This window comes from Epinephelus fuscoguttatus, linkage group LG8 (genome assembly GCF_011397635.1).
Source record: "Epinephelus fuscoguttatus linkage group LG8, E.fuscoguttatus.final_Chr_v1".
NCBI lineage: Eukaryota > Metazoa > Chordata > Actinopteri > Perciformes > Serranidae > Epinephelus > Epinephelus fuscoguttatus.
The window spans coordinates 39,351,476-39,369,447 of record NC_064759.1 but is presented as its reverse complement, the minus strand read 5'-3'; the positions used below and the strand labels follow the sequence as shown (position 1 = coordinate 39,369,447).

At 40.4% G+C, this 17,972-nt stretch overlaps 1 protein-coding gene across 5 annotated transcripts in view; it reads right to left on the bottom strand.

The window, feature by feature from the left end:
- Window positions 1–17,972, bottom strand: part of adgrb1a (adhesion G protein-coupled receptor B1a) — a 255,606-nt gene that overhangs the window by 28,748 nt on the left and 208,886 nt on the right. For 4 of the 5 annotated variants that reach the window (XM_049584031.1, XM_049584036.1, XM_049584035.1 and 1 more), the window contains exons 19-24: window positions 15,002–15,105; window positions 10,656–10,758; window positions 10,375–10,525; window positions 10,224–10,293; window positions 9,865–9,931; window positions 6,828–6,913 (exon numbers count right to left, since the gene is read on the bottom strand). In XM_049584031.1, coding sequence (XP_049439988.1) covers window positions 6,828–6,913; window positions 9,865–9,931; window positions 10,224–10,293; window positions 10,375–10,525; window positions 10,656–10,758; window positions 15,002–15,105 — 581 coding nt within the window. Of the gene's footprint in view, window positions 1–2,545; window positions 2,606–6,827; window positions 6,914–9,864; window positions 9,932–10,223; window positions 10,294–10,374; window positions 10,526–10,655; window positions 10,759–15,001; window positions 15,106–17,972 lie in introns of all 5 variants that reach the window. The other variant, XM_049584034.1, reaches the window with a different exon arrangement.

Below are 17,972 nucleotides of genomic sequence, written 5' to 3'. Positions count from 1 at the left end.
CCAGTCTCACTTTCAACTCGTCAACTACAGATATTTGCTCAGTGGCCCTTGGCAAAAGAAACCAAAGCATCAAGGCATCCTTAAGTAGCAGTATAAGATGCACCGGGTGGTGGCATTTTTTGACGCTGTGGGCAACTGCCATAGTATAAAGCAAGAAAGTCTGTATAGGGTGGGAGGGGAGGTGCATGGGTCGAACAAATTCTGGACATTCACTAAGAAGCCCACTGCTCATATTTCATGTGAAACCAAAAGTCTTCTTCTAATCGCTTCATCCTCTTGAGGGTCGCGGGGGGCTGGAGCCTATCCCAGCTGACATTGGGCGAGAGGCAGGGTACACCCTGGACAGGTCGCCAGACTATCGCAGGGCTGACACATAGAGACACACAACCATTCACGCTCACATTCACACCTATGGACAATTTAGAGTTACCAATTAACCTAGTCCCCAATCTGCATGTCTTTGGACTGTGGGAGGAAGCCGGAGTGCCCGGAGAGAACCCACGCTGACATGGGGAGAACATGCAAACTCCGCACAGAAGGGCTCCCACGCCCGGGATCGAACCAGCAACCCTCTTGCTGTGAGGCGAGAGTGCTAACCACCACACCACCGTGCCGCCCTGAAACCAAAAGTCAATCTAGCAATTGTAATAACACTGTAGTGTGTTAGTATTTGTAGCACACTATGCTATTAACATATTAGACTTGACATTATGTCTGTAGCAGATATTTGATTTTAAGCCAAACCATGATGCTTTCAACCACGTGTAAAGGAGGTAAACCTAAACTATGTTTTTTCCTTATGTTCTAAATTCATCTTAAAGAGAGACTGTATGCATTAGACAAGCAGAAACTGTACTTTTCCTGTGAAAATGGAAGTTTACCTTGAAAAGACACAATGAATGTAACAAGCAAAAATTGAAACAGTGTCCCTGAGCGTCAAAAACTGATGCTGAGTTTCAAAGTTTGATGTCTTGGGCCAGTAAGCAGGCACTGGTATTTGAGAAGTTGGGAGTGTGTTGTCATAGGCGTTGGGGTGGAAACTCTCCTTTCCTAGCATGGCAAAGGCATTACCTGGCTAACTGACTCTCTGACTAGCTAGCACTCATTGCCTTCTAAGGTTGGATTGGAAGAGTGAGAGTGAGTGAGTGTAAGACTGTCAGAGGCAGAGGAGGGCAGAGTAGGGTGGGTCATGCCTTCACCAGCCTAGAAAAAAATTTGTCTGCACTGGGGAGTACTATTGTGTCAGAGGAAGCTGTGTGATGTCTAATAAAGTGCCTCAAGTAATGTCACTTGTAAATGTGCTGATTCGAGCTGGACACTACATTGTTTGAAAATGAAAGAAATGTGGGGTTGTGGAGTGACATTAGTCACTACTAGCAAAACACACTCCAATCTCATATACACTGGCCCATTACCTGAATGGCAATGCTATCAGCATCAGGGTTTGATTGCGGGGGGTAAACCTACATGGTGGATGCCCCATGTGGTTTCTGGCTGATACTGATTGGACCCCATGGGAGCAGGCCAAGCCACCAGGTGCTTTTCATATCTCCCCACAGGTCTGGCCTGTATTTCCATATTCCAGGTGAGATGCCTCTTTTCTATTTAAAGGCTTTTGAATTGCCCTTAGTTTGCCCTTAGGGGACCCAACCAGTAGGCCTTTACCTAAATGCCAACTCATGCAGGATGCTCACCATCAGAGATAAGCTGAAGAGATCAGATATCTGACAGCTGCTCTGTCATACTGCAAAAAAAGCCAGTTGAGGTAGGTGCCTCCCTGAGAGGGTGTTCCAGGCAAGTCCAATTGCGGGGAGACCCTGGGGCAGACTACTAAAGAGGTTCTATAAAAGTCTGTCACCAGGCTGCCATGTTAAAAAAACAAAGCACTGCCCACTGGCTGGAGCGAACTTTCTCATTTTACAGCAGAACCCTACACCAAAATATGTTTCTGTAAACATCTGAGGTGAGATACAAGCAATTTCATTCATTCATTCATTTTCATTAAAGTTACCAACTGCAGCTTTAAGACTAATGAACAATGCTGTCTGAGCACTGGTTGTGAGAAAACCAAATGAGCTGAGGGGAAAACAGTCTGAGGTGACATTCAGACTGAAGGAGGGCTCCAATTCAATATGAGCAGTCCTTTCTACAAGTTATTCCATCGGACGCAAAATACACACTCTACAGATGCAATCATGACATGACCATACTAACCTTGCACACACACATGCCCACACCATTTCAGTAAACAGAAAATATTAATATTACTGCACTGCAACTAGCATGTGTTATTGGTGAAACAGTCACAGTTTCTCTAAAAGCATTCCAGGTACTGTCAGAACCTGAGGCAGTAATGTGTTATGTTCTATCCAGCTAACAGGAGGTAGCATACGCTGCAAGGTCAATAGTGGAATAGTGAGGTAAATAGGCAGGAAGTAATAGTAAGCCAATCAGAGGTGCTTGCTAAAGGATTCAGCAGATTTGGTGATGGGCAGGGCTGGTAGCCATACAATAAGAAGGGGAGGGGTGGGCAGGTATTTTTTACCCAATCACTGATGACATGGAAGGGGGCTTCTGAGACTGATGTGTTCCTGATTGGAGAGCCCTGAGTGAGAGAGAGGGGATTCTGTGCAAACTCAAACATGACATATCAGACAGCAAAAACAAGTACAGTTGAACAGAGAGATCATTGAAGAAAGCAAACATTTTCAGAGAGAAAAAAAGAAAATAACATTTGAATGCACCAACAATGCCAATGGAGACAGAACAGCCTGCGGGGTAAAGGGGAGCAGGGCGCGTGTGAGCTCTGTGATTTGACTTTTGAAAAGCTGATATCAACAGCCCAGTGGCATTTTTAGACTCAAGTCAGCAGCAGTTAGTGACTGTGTTTAAAAAAAATTATGTGCTCTTTACCCATTCATTTTTACAAAACCCCCCCAAAAACCTAGTTTGACAGTGTGCAAAGAATAGTTTTAATTGTAAGTTTTCTTATATCAAACATTTCAAGGAGCACTCCAACATTTTGGAAAATATGCTTTTTTTGCGATCAAACCTGAAGTCAGATGAGATAAATGATCCAGATTTTGGAAAGTGTTTTAGAGTAACATAAAACAGCAGAATGCTGGCAGAAACAACTTCACTCAAAGGTGAAGAAAAAAGCTTTCCAACAACATCAAAGCTGTCATTGTAACAATTTATATCCAGTTAGTAAGCAAGCTAGTCACACACATCCAAGAGTCACTAGAGTTTGGGACAATCTCAAACCTGGTGACCCCACAAGTACAGAACCTTTAAAAGCCCTGACACACCAAGACAGTCAATGTTGGGCTGTCGCTGAGCATCTGGCGCCCTAGTCAGTGTGTGTGTCCACACTGTTGCCCCTTGTCGGCTCTGCTGTTTATTTGTTTTTTTGTCTGATTCAGCATGTTTAATCGAGGATGTTGAAGGATTATATCACTCTGATTGGCAGTTCAGCTCAGTGCACAAAAGGAGAAATGAAGGTGAGTAAAGTAAACAAAGAGCCTAAGTCAAGCAAACCTGTTCCACAAGGTAAGATTTTTTTTTTTTTTTTTTGTTGGACATGAAGCTCGTCAGCAGAAATGTTAAATATCCTCTGTTCTTTCAACACTGGATTGTGTTGTTAATGTACTAAATGGCTAACAAGCGTTAGAATGGTCTTCCTGTTTCTCTTTTTGGATGACAAACACGGGTTACTGCAGTCTGCTTGTGTGGAGTTACTTCCTCTCATGCAGGCGCACAATGGACATGTTTATTGACTGTTGTTTTGCTGTGTGTTCATGTGCAACTTTTTGACAAAGACGTGGTAAAGTGAGGCGAAGTTGCAGGGGGCCTTTGTCGCAGCTAGTTCTCTGAAGTCGGTTTGGTGTGTCTGGGCCTTTAGATGTTACGTGCAGTTGTAAAGCTCAGTGGTTGCTGCTAAACCACAATATCTTATTCCAATTTGCAATGGTCAAGTCCAATCGCCAGAAGAAAATATTGGCATTGTAAATTTCTGCAAAGCTTGGATACGTTAATTTTGAACATTTCATACACATTATATCAGCATTTGTAAAGTGGCGTAGTTCTGATCACATGTTCATGAGCTTAGTTACTCATCCAGAGATGGAGGGGATGGTGAATGGTGTGACTCCCAGAGGAGATGACTGCCAGGCTGCAGACCACTGCAGATCACTGTTTGAGACCAACAAACAACAAAACTAGTTGTTCTTAAGCAGCAGTGGCTGCATTTCAAGGCATTATTGTGCCACCAAAATCAAGTGTTTTTTAGTGAGACTTTGGCAGTCAAGTAGGTATTTTAAGCCAAAACATGATTGTTTATGTACCAAGTGGTTTTGCGCCTCAACATTACCACATGTTAAAAAACATAACATGGTTTAAACATAGGCAATGGAAAGTTTCAAGATATTCACTACACAATAACATGCACATGTTATGTATATATAGTTTGCAAAAACTTACAACGCCAACATTTATTTTGCTGACTGGGTTGAATAGTGTGGAAATTTAACATTAAATATATGGAATGCACTGGCTCTTTACCTGTTGTCTGACTGGCAAAGGACCAGAACACTATACCTCTCCCCGTGGGTGCTGAGCCCACATGCTGGTGGCCCCACATTGTTAAGTTGTGAGCTCACCCTCAAGTGAAACACAAAATGCTTGCTTTATAGAATGTCAACATTTGACGCATGTTAACTGATGCTTGTAGCACCCACTGAATACTTCATATAGACAGAAGAACTACTCATTGAGATAAAACATAAATTCATACATTGGATATTCATATTCAATGTGATAAAGTCGTCAGCACTGGGATATAGGACAACAATGTATCAGGTGCAACAGTGCACAATAATGCACATCACATCACCGTATGTGCCGTTTGATGTGCATCATATGTCTCCAGTGTTGTGTGTGTACAGGAGCAAGAAATAGTAGTATTGCTACTTTCCTTCCTACCTACTGTCACAATATCTCATATTAAGAAACAACAACTCTGATGTTGGTGGAAGGTGTATTTTTTATTAGCCACTTACTAACTATATTTTTGATAGTGTTAGGTTCGCAGTTTCTCTTGCGTTCAGTATTTGTGCTTATCTTGGCTAAAAACACATTCTGGGCCAGTGTTGCCGACTCTGCTCCAATGAAAGGAGCTAGCACTAGCTCACTTTAAGTCACCAGATAATGTCATGCGCTCATTTTAATTTTGTTGAATCACAGTGCATTGCACAGATGCAATACAAAAATCCTCAACCAGGGGTGTAAACACAGATAGTGCAGGCAGTGTGGTTGAAGTGGGGCCCGTGAGTTGGGGGGCCAAGGGAGAGAGTGGGCCCTCCAACAATGCGTTGGGTCGATTATGGGCCCTTATGAATGATCCCCACTTTGATGATATGCCAGTGTTCACAGAACAGCTCTCACTGAATTAAAATTAGTGCCATTTGCTATTGAAAAAGGCAAACCCATCTCCATCCCATTTATTTCTTTCTTTTTTTGTAAAACAGTCAATAACATCTAACAAAATTAAATGCTTATCCTATAACTATAAATCCCCTATTTGATAAATCAAATATTCTATAACTATAAATCAACTATTAAAATTGTTAAATTCATAATTTCCTATTTTCTTTGATATTTTTTTGTTACAGTCAGATATGCCATGATTATTGCTGGGTAAGACTCAAGGACTGCGATAACTCTGAGCAGCACACATTACGCTTGAATATGTTTCTCGCTTTTCTTCTGATGGTCTGAATAATTCACTTAATTGGTGCTAGTCACTTTTTCCCTAAGTGGGTCTGAAAAGTTGGGAAATCTACCAAGAAAGTTGCCAACTTGTCAACACCGTTAGGACCTAAATTTGTAAGAGACTCTTTAAACTTAAACCCTATATATAATACAGATCTTATCATCTGATTCTAAGTCAGACTCTCAGCAATCTCGTTTTTTTCCCCCCAAATGTTGGAGTATTCCTTTTTTATAAAAGCCTGATAATAGCTGCATACTTTAAAGCAGCAAACTGGTCATTGGCTCTGTTAGTAATGATGCTTGTCAGAACATTGTACGACCAAAGTAAGTGCAGAGTCCTCTTGCGAAGTCAGAAGCGTTTTTTTTTCCTTCTTTTTTTTTAAACAATGTCACTGCATTCCTCAGTCTCTGCCATTACTTTGTTAAGTACAATCTTATTCCAACTAACAAAATCCAACGGCCAGAGCTACGAAAATCAACCCCAAGTTGCAATGAACTGTATTTTGCCTTAAGTATCTCCTTTGTAGTTGGATCTTGCTGTTTAAAAGCCCTGCTTCCCTCTACTAGAAATAACCAAACAGGAGAAAAAAAAAGACATGGATGGATTTACAGAAACTTGACATCAATAGCAACACCTGCAAACAAAGAGCAGCTGGAGGAAATTGCGACACATTTGAAACTTAAAAGAAAGCAATGAGATGAATCATCATCTTGCTCAGTCTGTGCAGGACCAATAACCAGACAGCCTTCCCCGTATCTTTCTTGGTCTGTCTAACATTCTTCTATCCTCCAGACGCATTGATCATATATGAGAAAACACATTTTCTTTGGCTCTCTTATATCATTTTTGATTAGTTGAGTCACAATCTTTTTTTGTGGTCCTCCTCATCCTTCTAGAGTTAAAAATTACGCGTCATCTTCAACCAATTTGCAAAAGTCTAAAATGATAGCTGAGGATAAATTCAGAGCCAATAACTGCACTATGTCCCTCCCCCAAGCTGAGCTACCAGGCTGGTTATAGGTCACTGTGTAAAATGGATGTGTGGTATAAGGCATACCCCGCCCTCTCCTTTAGTTTCATATCAGTAATGCCGTCTTTGGACACCAGTTTGTTAAATACGAGAATCCCAATAACCATGTTAACCTGCCAAAGAGAAGAGGCACAGGATTAAAGCAGAACACAGACAGTTTTATCACTTCAGAACATGCACATCTACTCTGATGATGATGAGGGATGGTGATGATGACCATGGCAGCATGCGCACAAATCTCATCTACTACACACACACTAACTGCACTTACTGTAGGCTCTGCACTGTACATGCTAGACTCTTAAATGTTAGTGACAAAAACTATCAGGCATCCAATGAAGCATGAGAGTTAAGAGATGATTTAAAGGATGGATTGCTAACATTTTAATACATTTTTTAACGTCTAGTGTGCTGGGAAATAAAAATCATGCATAAAATATAAGCTATGTGAAATCAAAGATGGGGGTGGGGGGTGTCCTTGACTGGAGGGATTCCTCTTTTTTTCTGGTTTAAGGGTTCACAGTCTATAAAAATATCTTGTACAAACCACTCTGATGCTGTTCAGAGCGGGGCGGGCCTCCAGTATGGCTGCCAGTTGGAGCAGTAGCTCTTTATTAGAGAAGCAGCTTGTGTAAAAAGGGACACCCAAAACAAGCTGTTCCCTTGTAGGTGGGAAAGAAGCACTGGGAATTTAATCAGTGAAACTGAAGCTAATGGATTTGATTAGTAAAACAAGGACACAGTGTCACTGCCAGGGTTTATGTCTGAGAGTGACCCCAGACGTACTTTGAACACCAGGAAAGTTGAGCTCATGATTTATAGATACATTTGTTTTAACAAGTTTCTTTATGGTTACTTAAGACTTTGCTTGTTCTATTTCAACAGCAGCTGTACAGGAGGAGAAGTTAACCCCATTGTGCATAAATTCAGTCATGTAACTGTCCATTATATGCTATACTGGTTTAACTTGGGAGAGCATTGGAGAAGCATGCACTACAGTAATGTCTGAGGTATCCTAAGATATGTTTTAACATACATTTGCTAACCAACAAGAAGATAGTATTTTTATGGTTATGGTATGCAGACTAGATAGTAGTTATGTGTGTTGCTATACCAAAATATACAGGGGGGTTAAATTATTTATTATTAGCTAATTACAATCCAATCTTCACCCTCGACACTGCAAAGTAAACTGTTATCTATATGGTACTTTTTGTGCACTTAAACACAGAGCTAAAGTTAGCTTGTTTTGATAATGATTTTAGTTAAGCAGATGGCCAAAAACACAACCTGACACATCAGAAATGCTTAATAACAAAGCATAAATAAAACCAATGTGTTAAGAAAAAAGGAGGTAAATAACCAAAAGAAGAAGCAGGAGAGGAAAAGGGGGAGAAATGAGGAAAGGAGGGGGTTGGAAAGAAATGAAAGAGGTAAGGAAGGAAATGTGTAGATAAATGAGGAAAACGCAGACAGGAAACGGGGGAGTAATAAAGGACAGGTGGAGGCAGGAAAGAAAAAAAAAGAAATAGGTAAGGAAAGGATAAGATAAATAATGTACAAGAAGGCCAAGGGAAGAAAATGAGGAAGTTGAGATGGAAAGGAGGAATCAGAAAGTAAAGGAGGAAGTTGACAAAGACAGGAGTGGGCAGGAAAGTTAAGGAAGAAGTGAATAAGGAAAGACATAGACAGGTAACAAGAGAAGGAACTAGGGAAGGAAAATGTGAGGTAAAAAAGATAAAGAAAGACCTGGGAGAGGAGTTACGGAAGTTAACAATGGAAGGGTAGAGTCAGGAAAGTAAAGGAGGATGTTCACAAGGAAAGGAGAAAGTTATCAAGGAAAAGAAGGAGGCAGGGAATTAAAAGAGGACGTTCACAAGGAAAGGAGAAAGTTGACAAGGAAAGGAAAAGACAGGGAAATAAAGGACAAGGTAGGTTGACAGGGGATGATGGAGGCAGGTAAGAAAGGGCGGAAGTAGGAAGGGAAATGTGAGCTACATAAGGTAAAGAAAGACTCAACGAACTAAAGGAGGACATTGTCAAGGAAAGGAGGAAATTGACAAGGAAAGGACGAGGCACGGAAGTAAAGGATGAGGTAAATAAGGAAAGACAGAGGCAGGAAAGAAAAGAAGAATGTACAGTAGGAAAATATGAGGAAAATAAGAAGGAAGTTGACAAGGAAAGGAGGAGGCAGAAAAGTAAAGAACAAAGTGGAGGAGGCAAAGAAGAGAGGGAGGAAGCAGGAAAGGAAATTAGGTAAAGGAAGCCCTAGGGAAGGAAATTTAGTTCAAAAGAAAAGAGGGAGGCAAGGAACTAAGAGAGGATGCTGACAAGGAAAGGAGTTGGCAGGAAAGAAAAGAAGGATATAGGGAAGGAAAATATAAGGTAAACATGGTAAAGGAGGACATGGGGTGGGAAATGAGGAAATTAAGGAGGAAAGGAGGAGGCACGGAACTAAAGGAGTATGTTGACAAGGAAAGGAGGAGGCAGGGAAGTAAAGGACAAAGCTAAAAAGAAAATGAGGAGGCAGGAAAGAAAAGAAGGAAGTGGGACAGGAAAATATGAGGTAAATACAGGGAAGACCTACGGACAAGGAACTAGGTTTCCTCAAGGAAAGGAGGAGGCAGGGTGGTAAAGGAAGAGAATAAGAAAAATAAGGAAAGACAAGGGAGAAAAAAAGGTGTAGGGAGAAAAATCAAGGTAAATAAGGTAAATACGTATATATATATATATATATATATAACATGATATTATTTTATACAAACAATGATATATATAAATAGGGGTTAAAATGAACCCCATTATATGACTGGGCCATATGTTTGTAAGGCTTTTATTGACCTGCTGACAATGTCTTTATTTTTTACCATTTCAATTTTGTGTTTAATCTGATATTTTGGTTTAATTGTCAATTAAAAAATCCCTCTCACTTTTTTATGATTATTATAATTATTACTATTATGCATAGATACAAGCAGACTAATGATGCTTTTATAAAAGTGACTGAAACTGAGGTTTTATAAGGAAACCCACAAAGACAAACTGTAGAGGAAAAAGGAAATACCAAGACAACAGCTGCAGCAGGTCCAACAAATGCATAGAGAAGACCTCCCTCCAGAGACAGCCAGCAGCTACAAGAGAGGAGCAGGAAAATACAGATGTAGAGAAACATGAATAGATGAAATGGAGATGATGGAGGAATGAGGCAGGGGAGTGGGAGGAAATACAAAGGGTTGTAAATAGCAGGAACAGAATGAGGTGAAAGGTGGCAACAGTGAGGATGGTTAAAGATATATGAGGCAGAGAAGGAGAGAGGTTAATTATGCAGCAAACATAACCCCCCAACCATGTGTAATATCCCTGTATAAATAGTTAAGGAGGTGGAGGTTTCTACAATATTGGAGCTATAGAGAGTGTGCTTACTAGCTTGGTGTTCCATATCCCTTTGCCTTGGTGAATCCCACTGAGATCGCCACCACTAGTGCAGGGAGACCTGGGAGGAAGATAAAAATGCGCATTAACACAGGGGAAATGAGACAGAGCAGACATGACTGACACAAGACAGAAGGCCCACCCCAGCCGAGACACAGGAAACGCTTGCGGATGATGCGATTTCTGAGGCGGCCCGTCACTGCCATGTATGACTGCCACGCCTCTGTCAGAACCCAGCAGAACGAGGACAGGAAGAAAAAATGAAGAAATGCAGCTATCAGAGTGCACAAGACCTGAAAGACCAGGAAGAGACAGCAAAAACAAATGAGCACCAAGTACTGAATCAGGCAAACTGCATCACTGTGATCATATGACATTAAGTACATGATAAACCAATATGCTGGCTTTGGGATTGGTGCTTGCCTTATTTCGTGTCTGTGTCTGTCCAATGAGAATCAGGGCGTTGGAGGAGATGATGGAGAGGCAGAAGTTAATGAGAATGACTGAGCGCTCAGACCGAATGTACCTAAAGGAAAGTGACAGAAGAGAGACAGAACAAAAGAAAACAAAGATTATGGTTTTCATCAAACCCTTACCATGGCTGAATCTAACCTAACAGACTTAGAGCCGACATCATACAGTGTTCAGTTTTAAGCCTTTCTTCAGATGCTGATGGCAAACCATGCATTTTGTGTTTGACATGCTATTTCAGGTATTCCCCTTTGCAGCCAAGAGTTGACTTGACTTGAGACTTGTTGCCAAGTTATGTTAGTGTCAGGTAACATCTCCACATTTCCATGGGACGTAGTTCATACCCTGATTTGTTTGTTAACTTGAATCCCCATTTGTTGCTACCAGGGTAGCAAGAAATTCTTCCTGGGGTCCACAATAATCAAGAAGGGTCCAACAGCGGACCTCAGGTCTGGGGCCAAAAGGTCTATGATAGTAGTAGTCCCCATTCATGACTGCATCACTTCCCGTCAGGTACCCAGACACTTGGTGCTTTACAATATTATAAGACAAAGATTCGATCGATCAGTCAGAGGCCCCTCAGTCAACTGAGATTCTTAAATTTGAGCAGTTGTGTTGTTGTTATTGTTTTTTTTTTTTTTGTCAGTCATGCAGTGTATCTCTGGGGACATTTCGGTCACCAGATGTAGCTGCAGAGTAAGCGCTCCTCCTTTTCACACTGTTCTCCCGAACAAGCAGCTGTCAACCAAGACCCTGGGTGAGTCTGTGAGAGACGGAGGCAGCTGGCCGGAGGAAGAGAGGCTTTGCCCAATCAGGCTCCAAAGTAATGTTATCTTCTGCCTTCTGATTAGAAGCTGTGAATTTACAGCTCACAGCAACTTAGCATGATACAGTCTCTGGCTTTTATTTGTTATCTCGTGTCAACAAAACATGTTGCACATTTTTGATTTGTTGTTAGTGTAATTAGCATTCATTAGCTCTGAAGGCTAACTTGGCTTGTTTACTATATTACACGAACCTAGCTGTCACCCTGAATGTCCCGCCAAATTCTGTTCAACTCTCAAACTCATGGAAAAGAAAGAATAGCAAAATATTTGTATTAAACAGTCAAATCTGATTTGACTGACATAACAAAGTCCAGTACAGCTAAAGCTAGCTAGAAATCTTTCCTGTTGGGTGGCTGTGGCTCAGGAGGTACGATGGTTCCTCCATTGACCAGTGCAGCCAAACCAGAAAGCCCTAGTGGGGTTGACGGTTTGATCCCTGGCTTCTCCTATCCACGTGTCCCAGTGTTCTTGAGCAAGGCATCGACGTGAAGTTGCTCCCAAAGGGCCCCCAAAATTAGGTGGGGGAAAAAGTGGATTTATATTGATATCGGTTATCGGTCAAAAAAGTTGCTACATATTGGCATATCAAATATTGGCAAAAAATCCAATATTGTGCATCACTAATGAATGAGAGGCAAAATTGGAAAATGCTTTGTCTTTTAACATACAAAAATGCAAAAAAGCTAACATTAATGTTAGCCCTATAAAGCTGTGTGAAACCAATAAACATAAAGCTCCATGTACTGTTATTATCAGTATTTGATTTTGGTGAATTATGTTTCCCTTAACTCTCTAAATGTATATATAAATTACAGATTTTTTTTAAATTTTTTTTTACCTCCCTCCTGCTCAGGATGTAGAGGTGCTTCATTCACAAACATAAAAGTTGAAGTTGGATACTAATCTATTTTCCACATCTTGATGTGAAAATGCTAATGTAAGTAACAAATGTCTTTATTAAAGTCCAAAGATACACTCATGTCTGCCCAGTAAAAGCTTTGTGTGTCTTTGTGTGGCTTTCTTGGATTTTATTTCACTAAGAGCAGATTTGTTTACACAGAAGATATTTTTACCCTGCCACTCTGAGCAAAAGGCAGTTAAATCAACTGTAAAAGTAGTAGCATCTTAACTTTTATACTTTTGTGGTAGAAAAGGAAGTGAGGCACTTTACATCTGGGGATTCTCTTCCCATTGACTTGGAGATCTGGGGTCACCAGACATGAGGTCCACTTGGAACCTCTTGGGAGAGTCACACTGAATACTTTTTCATTTTGTTTAGTCAGCCAGACATTGGGGCATTTTGTTCTTACCACTCAGTGGCAAGATGTATCTGTCCCGCTTTTTTCAGTGGACAAAAAAGCTGGAGTAGCAGTTTTCTATGGATAGTTAGGTTAACATTTATTACAACAATCAATCAATACGGAAATTCAAGAGCTGTTATTTTTGCAATTCAACTTACAGCAACCTGTACGGCTGCACTGATGTCATCCAAGCTTGTCCCCATTTTGTGGGCAGTTTTCCTCTACTAATTTTATGGATGCAGCTAACTAGCTAGCTAACTAGCTATGAAGGATGATGTATGATTTCCACCAAACATCTGTTGCACTGCAGACTGTCCCACAGTTCCATTTGTGTCAAATGATACCCATAAATCACACCAATCATGTCATACAGCAAGAAGTAACAGTAAGGGTACTGTAGCCAGGATGTGCCAACATCCAATAACCCCCAGTGACAAGTGTCAAAATGCAGCCAGTGTGCAGGACATATGGAAAACAATGGGTGCAGATGTTTTGACGCACATCATAATCCACCAATAAACACTGCATCACACATACTTGCTGAATAAAAAGGAAAAGTGAGTGAGGTTCTGAGGCCTGGCACCAGGCTGCCACATCAGTCTGACCTTTATCAGCATGCTAGTAGACACACTGCATTATCTGCTTTATTTTAAAATTGAAATGGAGAAGGCTTACATTTCAGCACTTTACTCACTGGACAAACAGTCATATGTGTTCTCATTTCCAGGATGAAGCTTTGTCATGCCCCTCTGCTTATGATATTGATGCCAAAGGCACCCTTTAGCATCTTTATAAGACACACTGGGTTTTCAGCTAAAGCCAATGTAAACCCATCTGCGTCAATACTTGATGACGAGAGTATAAGATTTGGTATAACGAGCAAGCAAGTCAGTGAAGGGTGGGAGGGAGTGGAGGTGGATGGGTCAAATAAAACTGGACTTTCACCCAGGAGACCACAGTTGATGCCCCATGTGAAACCAAAAGTCACTGTCGTTTTAACCTAACATTACGCAATTAATGCTCGGTAGTTGCTCACTTATGTCATTCAAGTGATATATTTAGATCATGGTACATCACGTAACAAATGCATTTATATTATTTATTATTCTGACCCAAGTTAAAGAGGTAGTTCAATTTTCACACTTAGAGCCTCAGCACAGTGACGATATATATCTTATTTTTAATATTTTTAATATCTTAAGTATTAGTGTTAAACACTGTAGCATAATGAAGATTTTATTTTAGTTTTTAATGCACATTTTAAATTCTACTAAATTCTATTTTATTGCTTTATATTTACATAAACATCTTATTTATATGTCATACTCTTATTCTTACTTCTTATAATTCTATATTCTTTACATCAGAGTGACTGTAATGGATCACAATTTCCCCTCAGGAATCAAAAAAGGATTTCCGATTCTGATTCAAAACACGATCTTTGTTCTGAACTTAAAACAACTTGCCTAAAACAAAGCACGACATTTCACGACATTAACCACAATACAATATGTTTCAGTTGTGCATCACACAAGATTCCCTTTACGTCACTATTAGAAGCCAAGAGGTGTGACAAAGCATCTGTATTTGACAACCTGGTTGAAAACAGGTTGAGTGCCACTTATTTAGGGCATATTTCTGCAACCCATATTGTCTGTACTGTCAGAAGGCTCACATTACGTACCCCTTCATAAAGAGCTTAAAATGGTGTGGCGTTTACGAGTCCATATGCATGACCCATCGCAGTCATCTACGACTTTCATTAAGTATGCTTTTTTAACTTTTCTAGTGCTGCATGTCCTTGAACTGCAGGTTAAAGACCTTAACAGCAGCATACCATTTATTTGACTTCCGCTGTAAAACACATGAATGCAAAAGTTTAACCTGAAGACAGGAGGAACTCCGGAGAAGAAAAAAGTTGCATATGTAAGGACGGTTATGTTATCTGTATGTTTTGTATTTGAACTTCTGTTCAAGCCCATGCTAGCCAAGTCATCTCAACTTGTTCCGAATAACACAATCCTCTTTAATGTCTCAGGTTAGCTGACAGATATGTATCAAAGTGCATGCTGTACTGTACATGTCCTTGCACCTGCTGAACTACTGGTCTGATGTTAACGCTTCTACTTGCATTAATCACAGCCCAATGCTAAACAATGCTTTGTCTTACCTCCAGACAGACACATAGATGATGATGAGCAGCAACAATGTCAGTGAAGACACTCCACAGCCCACGATCAGCGTCACGGATGGAAGCTGTGTCTTATCCATATTCTGAAAAATAAGAGAAAGAAAACACAGGATGTGAATAAAAGTGTTTGTGGTCATGTCTCCAAGCTTTATGATGCAATAATGACTCATCAGCTTATCACAGCGTTCATATCAACATTGTGATGAATAGAAACACTGTAGTGAAAAGACTCAGAACCATCACTGTCTTGCAGATCTGTGGTGTGTACAGACTTTGACAGGAGCTGTCAGCAGATGAATACAAAACCAGAAACATTCCCAGCTGACTCGATTTGTTGAGAGCTCACCTCCTAACTGGGTCACTCATGGTTCAAATGCAGTGGACTGCATTTCCCTACCCATCACTTCAGTCTCTCTGATGCTTTTCAGTTGTCAACATTCTCAGACACTGCGGCTCAAGCTTAAAACAGAACTGCACAAACGCTGGCTAACTTATTAATCTCACAAGGAGATCTAAACTGTTGCAATTATGTAGCAGTCATCCTGATGTGGGCCAATTTCACAAAAACAAATTAACAAGTAACAAGTGTTCAAATCAGGGCCAAACCCAAATTTCATGCTGCCACTGATTTAAGGTTGATAGACAGTCCAATAACCCATATGAATCTGGTGTTAACATGCAATCTGAATCTAAATATCTCAATTAGATCAAGCACCAGAAAAACCATCTCGCAGTTGTATGCCTTCATGCACGATTCAAGTCGCAGTTACAGTCTATGTCTGCGAAGACATGGATGCTTCATACGCATCTTTCCCCCCAGCAGCACAGACGATCTTTACAATCAGCACAGTTTCAAGATGGACACCTCATTAGAGTCACCAATTCTGTATGTGACTCAATGTCTCCTCCTCTGAACATTATGACATCACAGTGAAGTGGTACTTTGATCTTTTGGACAGAAAATGTCATTACTTCATCATTTTATCCTATTAGACATTTGTCTTAATTTTGAACTTTCAAACTTGAAGAAATGCCCTCAAGGTGTTCTCGAGATATCACATTCATGAGACTGAGACAGATGGACAACCCAAAAACTAGGGCTGGGTCTAAATAATCGATTTATCCATTTAAATGACCTGAAATCGATTCATAAAATCCAAGATCAATTGGATGTGTGAAGCTGTAACCCTGTTTATCTCACCAGTAGTAAACAGGCCCCTGCGCTAAATTATTAATTACCATAGTATTGAGAAGCTCCAACATACCACTTCTTTTATCTGTAACTGTTAGCGTACTGTTTTTATGTTTTGGTGTAATATATTATCATGCTGCAGCAGCCTCTCCTCCTGCTGTCTGTGCGTCCCGGCTGCTGCGCCACTTTTACGCACACACACACACACAGACACGCAAACACAGAGCAGAGATGCTGCGGTGGAGACAGAGAGGTGAAGATAACTTGAGCTGATGACAGCTACACTTGTTACTGTGAGTGTAACAAAACCTCTATGAGGAAAAAGCCAATACTTTATCAATACACCTGATCAGCAACATGTAAACATGTAGAAAAGCGATATTTCAATCTGCTCTGTCCTCAGTCTCTCATCCAGCGCCGCCAATATTATGTTATCAACAAGCACAGAGCGCTTTACAGCCAGTAGCAAATTGTTACTAACAAGCTGAAGCAACAACAACTGTTGATGTCTAACGGTTTAGCTCACTTTCTCTCATATCTTAAAACTTATCAACAGTAATGTGACCTGCAGGCAATGAGTCTCCTCAGCAGCAGAGAGGACAGGAGGACTGATACTGACTGATGTCTGTGTTCTTTATTCTTTCTAAACTTCACTCAGTATTGTGATGTCAGGATTATCATTTATTTTATTCACTTTTTAGATATGTTTCCAGTGAGATGTTGAGTTTATATTGTGACTTTGCTGTTTTAATATGACTGCTGTTGCTCTACAAACATCATTCAGTTATAAAATATTCAGTTATAGTCCTGTTCTGAATTTCTTTTAAATAATTGCTTGTAAATTTTACAGTATTAGTTCTCTAAGCGTCTCTTCCACGTTCTAGCAAAAAGAGGTATTGCAACTGAAATACCCCCGATTGAATTGATAATGAATCAAATCAAATGGAATCAAATTGAATCAGGGCCTTGTGAATCGAAATTAAATCAATTCAGGAAATCAGTGGCGATACCCAGGCCTATGTCAATATGAGTGGAGGGGTTTCTTGTAGTGTTTTATAGACAGTGGAAGGTAAACCAGAACTTCGAGGAAGACAACATTTAAAATTCCAGTGGCACTTACAGTAACGCTAATAGCCAAACACCCAGCCTTAAAACTGAGCAGTATGTCATGTTCACAGATAAGGAAATAATTGAAAGAAAAACAACACTATAATTTATTTAATATTTTAGTTTTGTGGGGCCCTGCCCTCTGCCTGTATTGTTTTATTTTGCTGTGTTCAAGACGTTGCTGGATACAGCACACAGGTGAGGTAGGGCCTTCATGAAATGGTAGCAACTAGGTGCCAGACTGTAAGCAGCAAGCGTCCAAGAGAGGAAGATAGGAAAACAGCACCAATTCAGCGAACAAGAGCAAATCTGTGGTTGGCTTTCAATTTTTACTTTTTTCAATCAATCAATTTATTTGTCACATGAAATGATATAAAATACAGTTCCAGTGAGATGTTATTGCTAGCGATACTGTATACAAACAGTAATTGACTATGCCTGCATTGTATACCTTTCACACCATCTTGAAAAATCTGTGTTTTCAAATTTCAAATGTGTTGCACTACTGACCACAACCAGCATCACTGATAGCTGTGGTTGGGTGTGGTCAGTGTGTCTATGTGTGTATCTGTAACCGCACCCAGCAGAGACATCATGGTGTTCACTTCTTACATCACTGCAGCAAGGTAAGAAGTTAAGTTAACAACTTCG